The sequence below is a fragment of the Muscardinus avellanarius genome (assembly GCF_963383645.1).
Source record: "Muscardinus avellanarius genome assembly, chromosome: 11".
In the NCBI taxonomy this organism is placed as follows: Eukaryota; Metazoa; Chordata; class Mammalia; order Rodentia; family Gliridae; genus Muscardinus; species Muscardinus avellanarius.
Window position 1 is genome coordinate 19,050,596 of NC_137797.1, and position 10,066 is coordinate 19,060,661.

Below are 10,066 nucleotides of genomic sequence, written 5' to 3' on the forward strand. Positions count from 1 at the left end.
ACTGAGTTGCAGAGGGTCTTACTAAGTAGCTGAGGCTGTCTGTGAACCGTGATCCTCTGGTCTCAGCCTCCCGAATGCTGGGATTACAAGCGTGCGCCACCATGCCCAGCATCAGATAATGCATTTTTAATTTGATTTTTTCACTCATAAATAACCAGTCCTTTACTGTTTTGAGAAGTAGTGTTTGCATAGCAGAAAGCCTTCCAGGATCTGCTGGTGGTGAAATGGAATGAAGCCGGTTCTGGGCTGGTGGTTCAGCCTTTTCCAGATTTTCCCTCTTGGAAATTTTTTAGCTCTAGGCAAAATTAATTAAGCAGACTTTTTAAATGGTCATTTTAACTCTTATTCTTCTCTAGTTGTATTTTTCCTATCTTAATAAGCATATTTCCAAATTCCCTGACCTCCCCTCCACTTTTTTTAAGAATCAAAAAGTTGCTGGTTGCAGTTGCATGCACCTGTAATCCCAGTCACTTGGGAGATTGAGGTAGGAGAATTGAAAGTTTGAGGCCAACAAGGTAATGAAACCCTGTCTCAAAGAACATAAATAAATATATACATACATAGCAAAGAGTTAAGGTTGTACCTTAGTGGTTGGAGTGCCCCTGTGTTCAATCTCCAGTATCATATTAAATTTAAAAAATTAAAAAAGAACTATTTGAGGGTCTGGGAGAAAAAGAAAATTAACCTTTGACTAGAATCAGTGGATGTACTTTTGGATCGTATGGGTGCAGAAGTGTGCAGGGAATCCATGTGCCTCTTACCCAAGCAAAAGTGTAAACTGAGACACTGTCTACTTGGGAAAGGAAGTCACAGCAGAAGCTAAGGGTACACAGGATACCAGACTTGAGTGGGAGAGCTCAAAGTGATGGGTGCAGGTGACCTCCAGTTGACTGGTAAGCTGACTTGGGCTTTGATTGGCACTCTAGGGATAAATTGAGTTGCAAGTCAAGCTGCCTGTACTATATTTAAGGATTATGACATTGAAAAGAGAGATAAGAGCCAGGCTTGGTGGCGCACGCTTGTAATCCCAGCATTTGGGAGGCTGAGACAGGAGGATCGCAGACAGCCTCAGCTGCTTAGGCCCTTTGCAACTCAGTGAGACCCTGTTTCAAAATAAAGAATAAAAAGTAGGGTTGGGGGTATAGCCTGGAGGTAGAATGCCCTGGGTTCCATTCCCAGTATCGCAAAAAAAAGAAGAGAGAGAGAGAGAGAGAGAGAGAGAGAGAGAGAGAGAGAGAGAGAGAGAGAGAGAGAGAGAGATGCTTTACATTTATGTCCTTGTTTTGTTTTCTTATTGGCTTTATGTTTATAACTTAACAGAAGATGGATAAGGGAATCTTAATAGCTGACAAATTATTAAATTATGTTTCCAAATCAAGAAACATATTTTCTTTAGTAAGTTTAAGGCTTGAAAAATATAATTGACCCAACCTATGAGTTTATGAGCACTGAATCTATTGTTGTTTTTTGTTGTTGTTGTTTTGGTAGTACTGGGGGTGGAACCCAGGGGCTTTTCTACCTGGGCTATCCTCCCAGACCTATTTTATACTAAGTAGCTGAGGCTGGCTTTGAACCTGTGCGATCCTCCTTTCTCAGCCTCCCAAGCGCTAGGATTACAAGCGTGCGCCACCACGCCGGGCTCCTCTATTGTGTTTTTAGTATAACTTTTACTGAAGAATATTAAAAGGCTTTCTTTTCTTCTAGATGGATGGTGACAGTTCCACAACAGATGCTTCTCAGCTAGGAATTTCTGCAGATTATATTGGAGGAAGTCATTACGTTATACAGCCTCACGATGGTAAGAAGGCCGTAACTAGAACCAGATGCACACAGAGGAGCAGTTACAAAAGTGGGCCTTTTATAAATATGATCTTCTAGGTTGCTCTTGTCTTGATAGAAAATTTAGCAGTTTCATGTCATAGCAATAGAAATCTAAAAAGGTATATATATATTGTGCCATTTTTATTAGAAAGTGTTCAAAAGAGTGATGAGTCCTAGAAAAGAATTCCATGAAGATACTGCCTTTTTTTACAAACTTGTACAGTTTTTAAAGTTTATTACTGACTTCCTATTTTATAGTATTAAGTATTAAAAATGTTTATTCAATTGATACAGTAAATAAAATAGTTTCTAAGGGGTGAATTAAATTGCTATTATAAGCCGGGCATGGCGGCGCACGCTTGTAATCCCCGCGCTTGGGAGGCTGAGACAGTAGGATTGCACAGGTTCGAAGCCAGCCTCAGCTACTGAGTGAGGCTCTCAGCAACTTAGTGAGACCCTTTTTCCAAATAAAAATATAAAATAGGTCTGGGAGTATAGCCTGGAGGTAGAAAGCCCCTGGGCTCCACCCCCAGTACCACCAAAAAAAAAAAAAAAAAAAAAATTAAATTGCTATTATATTTCTAGTAGTTTTGTATAAGCTTATTTTTGTTCAATATTAAATTTGAACTGTCAGGTATTACAATGGTAACATTATGTTGGCCTATCAGAAATAATTAACTTCTGTGGCATTTGGGTTTGTAAAATTAAGATGTCTTTTTAGAAGGAGTTATAAGAGGATTAGTATTTCATCATAAAACAGATATTCAATTAAATTAGTTCTTAGAACATCCTTTTAAATACATAAAATGTAAGTTAGCTTAAGTGCCTTGCTTATTTAGTATGTATAAAAGTGAGAGGTTTATGACACTGTATTTACTCATAAAAAGATATTATTTAAGTACCACGAAACTGCAGTTTATCTATAAATCTATATAATTTGGGAATTCACTTTTTGTAAGAAAATGTATCACACATTGCCATAGCTTTGTTAAAAAACTAGTTACTCCTGGGCATGGTGGCATGTCTGTAATCCCAGAACTTGGGAGGCTGAGACAGGAGGATTGCCGGTTTCAAAAGGCCAACCATAGCAACTTATATCTTGTTTGAAAACAAAAAATATAAAGGGCTGGAGTGTACCTCAGTGGTTAAATTTCCAGTACCCCAAACAAAATACAATAGCTAGTTACTATATTAGTAATCCAGTTGGATCAGTAATATCCTATGTAGAATTTTATATAATAAACAAGTGTCTCTAAACTTTGAGAAATTTTATGCAGCATAGTTTTACATGACAGGTTTATATAAAATTGGCTTTGGACAAACCTCTTAGTTTAGCAATATTCAAGTGCGTTTTATACCTAAGTCAGGCAGAAAATCCTTAACAAGCACCTGTTCTGCAGCGGTGCTGTAGCAAGTGAGAGGACACACCAAGCTGCTCTCTGGCATGGAGTACCAAAGAACTTAGAGGAAGTGGGAAGTAAGCACGGTTACGGAATGCGTCCGAGGTGGTGTCTTAGGAAAGGGAAGGTCACTTCCAAAGTGCTGTGGGGATGTCATTTGAGCTTTCCGATGCATGGATAGGTAGGACTTTATTTGGGCTAGTTGAGGATAAAAGAATTCTAGGCAGTGGGTTTGAAATTAATGAAAAGTGTCAGTTCTGGCCCCAAGGAAATTGTGAAAAGAACTGCTAATCCTAATCCCTAAAATAAGATTAGGAAATGAACTCGAATGCTTTTTTCTTTTTCTTTTTTTTTTTTTTTGTGGTGCTGGGGATTGAACCCAGGGGCATCCTATGAGCTATACCCCCAGCCTGACTTTTTAATTCTTTATTTTGAAACAGGGTCTCACTAAGTTTCTGAGGCTGTCTATGAACTGTGAGCCTCCTCTCCCAGCCTCCTAATGCTGGGATTACAAGGGTGTGCCACCACACCCAGTTTTAGAATGGTTCTTATTCTAGATCATTTCAGGCAGTCTTTTTCTGTTTTAAAGTAAACATTATGGTGAGAAGCTTTAAACCTAATTTTTTTTTTTTAATTTCTTTAGATACCGAGGATAGCATGAATGATCATGAAGACACAAATGGTTCAAAAGAAAGTTTCAGAGAACAAGATATATATCTTCCAATTGCAAATGTGGCTAGGATAATGAAAAATGCCATACCTCAGACCGGAAAGGTAATGGGAGAAGTTTAACTGGTTATTTGGAGGGAAAGGTAAAACTATGTGAATACACAGTTAAGTCAGTAGTTAACTATTGATTTTAGTCATTCAGCCTTTCAACACATCAAATATTTATTTCTACACACTTAGTTACTGAATAGTGTTCTGTTTTCAGTTCTGTCATATCCTCAAATGCTCTTCCTCCTCTACTCATTGGAGCCAGATAAAACAGAATTAGAAAAGGTACATTGTCAGAACTGTCATTCAGGTATGGGCATATGAAGTTATAATTTCTGTGTTTCAGTAAAATGCAATTAGACTAATACAGTAACATTAAAAAAAAAATCTTGCCAGGCATGGTGGCACACACTTGTAATCCCTGCGCTTGGGAGGCAGAGACAGGAGGATTGCGCTGGTTTGAAGCCAGCCTCGCTGACTTAAGAGACCCTGTTTCCAAATCAAAATATAAAATAGGTCTGGGAGTGTAGCCGGAAGTAGAAGGGTTTCCAGGAACCCCAGTACCACCAAAAAAAAAAAAAAAAAAAATTTTAAGCCAGGCATGGTGGCGCACGCTTGTAATCTAACATTTTGGGAGGCTGAGAGAGGAGAATCTGGGTTCGCGGACAGCCTCAGCTACTACTTAGTGAGGCCCTTTGCAACTCAGTGAGACCCTTTTTCAAAATAAAGAATAAAAAATAGGGCTGGGGGTATAGCTTGGAGGTAGAATGCTTCTGGGTTCCATCCCCAATACCACCAAAAAAACAAATCTTGAGCCAGCTCATTCCTGTAATCCCAATACTTGAGAGGCTGAGACAGGAGGATCTCAGGTTTGAGATCAGCTTCATCATTAGGGAGCCTCTCAGCAACCTAGCGAGACTGTTTCAAAATTAAAAATGAAAAGGGATAGGGGTGTAGCTAGGAGATGGAACGTCTGTGGCTCACCCCTCCCCCCCAAACCCACACACTCACAAACACATATCCTGGTATTTAAAAAAACCCGATTTTTTATACAGTTATAGATATTAACATGCAGCTCAACTGCTAAGATTTTAAAAGTAGTTTTGTCTTAGGTAGAATGCTCCTGGGTTCCATCCCGGTACCACAAAAAAGTAAAATAAATAAATAAAAGTAAATAAACGAGTTCAGTGTTTGAATGTTAATTATCTATATTGGGTTAACTAAAAAATTCATTTCACTTGTTTTTCTTTCTCTTTTTATTGTGGCTACTAGAAAACTTAGAACTAACACACTTGGGTTGGGTGTGGTGGTACACTCCTGTAATCCCAGTACTTGGGAGGCTGAGACAGGAGGATCACAGGTTCAAGACCAGAGTCTCAGCAATGTGGTGACTCTCAGCAACCTAGCAAGACCCTGTTTCAGAACAAAACGTAAAAGAGGCTGGGGTGTGGGCAGAATGCCCCCATGGCGCACACACAGAGTGAGCGGCCGTAGACTGAAGGGTGATCTGTTTTGTAGGTGTTAAGAAGGGGATGGTTCTATTTACTGCAATGATACCTGTGAATTTCTCCCCCCTTCAGATTGCAAAAGATGCCAAAGAATGTGTTCAAGAATGTGTGAGCGAGTTCATAAGCTTTATAACGTCAGAGGCGAGTGAACGATGCCATCAGGAGAAGCGAAAGACAATCAACGGGGAGGACATTCTCTTCGCCATGTCTACCTTGGGCTTCGACAGCTACGTAGAACCTCTCAAGTTATACCTTCAGAAATTCAGAGAGGTGAGCCGGGCGTGGTGGGCGCGCTTGTCATCCCCGCGCTTGGGAGGCGGAGGCAGGAGGATGGCGCTGGTTCGGAGCCAGCCTCGCTGGCTTAAGAGACTCTGTTTCCACATAAAGTTAAAAAATAGGTCTGGGAGTGTAGACTGTGGGAGTGTAGCCCGGAGGTAGAAGGGCTTCCAGGAACCCCAGTACCACCAAAAAAAATAAAAAGAAATTCAGAGAGGTGAGTGAACTGCTTTTAGGCAATGAGATGCCTTCATTTATTACTCACCACAGCGTCGTTAGTTAGTAACTAAGGGGATTTTTGGATTCAGACTGTCTGAAGGTTACATCCCCGCTCTGCTCCATGTGAACTCTGTGACCTTGGGCAGATTAAGCATTTATGGGCTCTGATTTCTTCATCTGTAAAGTGAGGCTTATCATGCCTTTGTCATGGAATTATTGAGAGGATTAAGTAAATAATCGCTGCTCAACCTTGCTGTTGTTAATTTCAAAGAGGTAGCATTCCTAAGCATGAGGCATTCAAGATAATAAAATTATAACTATGTCCTTTTCTTACTGTTGGCTGAATTCGTCTATACTTCCTATTAGTTCTCTCTTATCCTTGGGTGTATAAATTTTGTGAGAATAAACTGAGGTTACAATATCTTTATTAAGTTGGGTGTCAGATTCACATTGATTTCTAAATATATTCTTAATATTTTTAGTGTTATAATTGCATTAAATCAGTTATATCTGCATGGAATGACTAAAATAGGAAGAGAATGTATACACTATTCACAGTACTTCCCAGATCCTCGGTATCATATAACCTTAGAGTAAATGGGAGTTTTAGGTCCCACACTGTAGGTTGTTTTTTTTTTTTTTTTTGCGGGTCTGGGGATGGAACCCAGGGGCATTTGACCTCTGAGCTACACCCCCTGCCCTATTTTTTATTCTTTAATTTGAAACCGGTCTCACTGAGTTGCAGAGAGCCTCACTAAGTAGCTGAGGCTGTCCGCGAACCGCGATCCTCCTGTCTCAGCCTCCCAAATGCTGGGATTACAAGCGTGCATCACCACGCCCGGCGTCACACTGTAGTTTTTAATTAGTTTTAAACTCTAAACTTGCTGCTTCCTAGTATTTCTCAGTTGGCTGAGAATTTGCGTGTGTCTGATAGTTTGGGTCATTTATAGATTTATAAGCTGATTACTTATGGCATTTTTATGACTTTATATGTAACTAGAATTCTATTAATCCCTTTGATACAGTGTGGAAGTAGAGTATATATATTTCAGATTTTCTACGTCATTATTAATAATACTGTGATGTAATGATAAAAATCAGAAGTATTAGTAACTACTGTTTAACATTTTTAATAACAGAAGCTCTTGATTTCAGGCAATACGTATGCATTCTCACTGGGTAAATGGTTACATTAGCGTGCCAATGACTATTCTCCTTTTTCCTTCCTCAGGCTATGAAAGGAGAGAAGGGAATTGGTGGAGCAGTCACAGCTGCAGACGGACTAAGCGAAGAGCTGACCGAGGAGGCGTTCAGTAAGCAGTGTTGTGCTCCAAGTCATGCCTATCGTTAGCAGCCATTCATGTCTGTAGGGCTGTTTCTGGAATATCAGCACAGGATGTTTTGACATGGCACTGTCTCGCATGATTAGTTCATGCCCTTGTATTTGAAGTCAGTGAGTGCTAAGTGTAGAACATTTTAATTTGGAAGACACTATAACCTTTCACTGATAGTTTTCACTGATTTCCATAGCAACTAGTTTTTGGCAACAATTTACTTGAGCTAAGAATAGTAACTGTAGTTTGTAATATGAAATGTTATTATGTGACTAAATTTGAGTTCAAAGAATGTTTTTTAAAAATTAAGAATAGAGCCGGGCGTGGTGGCGCACGCTTATAATCCCTGTGCTTGGGGGGCGAAGACAGGAAGATTGTGCGGGTTGAAAGCCAACCGTGCTGGCTTAAGAAACCCTGTTTCCATATAAAAAAAATATAAAATAGGGCTGGGAGTGTAGCCCGGAGGTAGAAGGGCTTCCAGGAACCCCAGTACCACCGGGGGGGAAAAAAAATTGAGAATAGTATTGTCATATTGGTGAAATAAGAGGTCTATGGTGATTATATTTTGTCATAAAATATATGTGTATGAAGCTGAGCATAATGGCGCACACTTGTAATCCCCGCGCTTGGGAGGCTGAGACAGGAGGATCGTGCACAGGTTCGAAGCCAGCCTCAGCTACAGAGTGAGGCTCTTAGCAACTTAGTGAGACCCTGTTTCCAGGTAAAATATTAAAAAAAAAGGTCTGGGAGTATAGCCTGAGTTCCATCCCCAGTACCACACACAAAAAGTGTGTGTGTGTGTGTGTGTGTGTGTGTGTGTGTGTGTTACACAAATTTCTCTTCTGTAAGATATATGCCACTTTGTGTGTCTCACCATGAATGAGAAACCCAGGCTTTCAGGAATTCGTTAATGGAATATTTGAGGGTTTATAATTTTTGCCTAACATATCAATAATAAGTGGCAGAATTAGAATATTAATGGCAAAACCTTAAAGTCAGGTAGAAAATAGATGCCCTCAATAACTTTATTTTTTTAATCTTTCAGCTAACCAGTTACCAGCTGGCTTAATAACTGCAGATGGTCAACAACAAAATGTTATGGTTTACACAACATCCTATCAACAGGTATAAGTACCTTCTTTGCTTATTTATTTATTTATTTATTTATTTATTTATTTATTTATTTATTGTGGCACTGAGAATCAAATCCAGGGCCTCACACATGTTGAGCAAGAACTCTGCCACTGAGCTACCCCCACTCCTAAGCTATTTTTAAATTGACTATATCCAAGCTGGGCGTGGTGGCACACGCTTGTAATCCCAGCGCTTGGGAGGCTAAGACAGAAGGATCGCACAGGTTCCAAGCCAGCCTCTGCTACTGAGTGAGGCTCTCAGCAACTTAGTAAGACCCTGTTTCCAAATAAAATATAAAATTAGGTTTGGGAGTATAGCCTGGAGGTAGAAAAGCCCCTGGGTTCTACCCCCAGTACTACCAAAAATAAATTGACTAAATTCATTGGTTTACATTTATCACAGGTAATTTCAACACATTATTGTTGTTGTTGTTATTATTATTACTTTTTTGTGTGTGTGTGTGTGGTCTGGGGATGGAACCCAGGGGCATTCGACCTCTACACCCCCTGCCCTATTTTTTATACTTTTTTTTTTTTTTTTTTTGGTGGTACTGGGGTTCCTGGAAGCCCTTCTACCTCCGGGCTACACTCCCAGACCTCTTTTTACATTTTATATTTGGAAACAGGGTCTCCTAAGCCAGCGCGCGCGGCTGGCTTCGAACCTGCGCAATCCTCCTGTCTCTGCCTCCCAAGCGCGGGGATTACAAGCGTGTGCCACCACGCCCGGCTATTTTTTATTCTTTATTTTGAAACCAGGTATCACTGAGTTGCAGAGGGCCTAAGTAGCTGAAGCGGTCCGCGAACCGCAATCCTCTCTGGTCTCAGCCTCCCGAATGATGGGATTACAAGTGTGCACCACCACCCCCGGCTTGTTATTATTAACCTGATAAAAGTTTATTAAAAATTCTGTTTTCTCAAAGTATATATAACTACATAGCATTCCTTTAATGGTTAAGTAGATATGCTCATGTGTTTGTATTTATGTAGAAGATTTCTAAGAAATATACAAGAAATTATTAAAATATCTCCCACAGAGAGAGTGGAGATTGGAGATCTGGAATGAAGAGACTTATTTTTCATTGCCCATTGATTTTATTCAGTAAATATTTGTAATCAAATTATTTTTAAGCTTTTAAAAAAATCTCACAGCTGGGTATGGTGGTACACGTTTGTAATCACAGCATTTGGGAGACTAAGACCAGAGGATCATGGTTCACGGACAGCCTCAGCTACTGTTTCAAAATAAAGAATAAAAAATATGGCTGGGGGTATAGCTCGGAGGTAGAATGCCCCTGGGTTTCATCCCCAATACCACACACACACACACACAACTCACTCTTCAAATTTTCTAATCTTAGATTTCTGGTGTCCAACAAATTCAGTTTTCATGATGTGAAGAAATGATGGAATGGGAGCATGGAGAAGCAAGAGTGTATGACTCGGGAACAGAGACATCTGAAAGAAGCTTGGTGAAAAGATGTCTCTCTGTATATTAAGTAGCTGTCATGTAGCTTCCGGATGCTTGACTAATTGAGGTGTTAATTCTGACTTGAGAATCTTTTTCATGAATGATTTTAAAGAAAAATTTGGATTTTAAAGGTATTAAAATATTTTTGTTTTGTACAAGAGTTCGTTGCTCTGTATGACGCCTGTATGCA

At 39.8% G+C, this 10,066-nt stretch overlaps 1 protein-coding gene across 2 annotated transcripts; it reads left to right on the plus strand.

Moving 5' to 3' along the window:
- Positions 1-1,704: 1,704 nt before the first annotated feature.
- Positions 1,705-9,799, plus strand: NFYB (nuclear transcription factor Y subunit beta; the record flags this gene model as incomplete). Of its 2 annotated transcripts, XM_080706455.1 has the most annotated exons (6): positions 1,705-1,798; positions 3,865-3,995; positions 5,519-5,716; positions 7,173-7,254; positions 8,321-8,400; positions 9,767-9,799. In XM_080706455.1, 6 exons carry the CDS (start codon positions 1,705-1,707, stop codon positions 9,797-9,799), a joined length of 618 nt encoding a protein of 205 aa, XP_080562581.1. The 2 variants fall into 2 exon arrangements, with proteins under 2 accessions (XP_080562581.1, XP_080562582.1); XM_080706456.1 differs by lacking the exon at positions 5,519-5,716.
- Between the last annotated feature and the right edge of the window lie 267 nt (positions 9,800-10,066).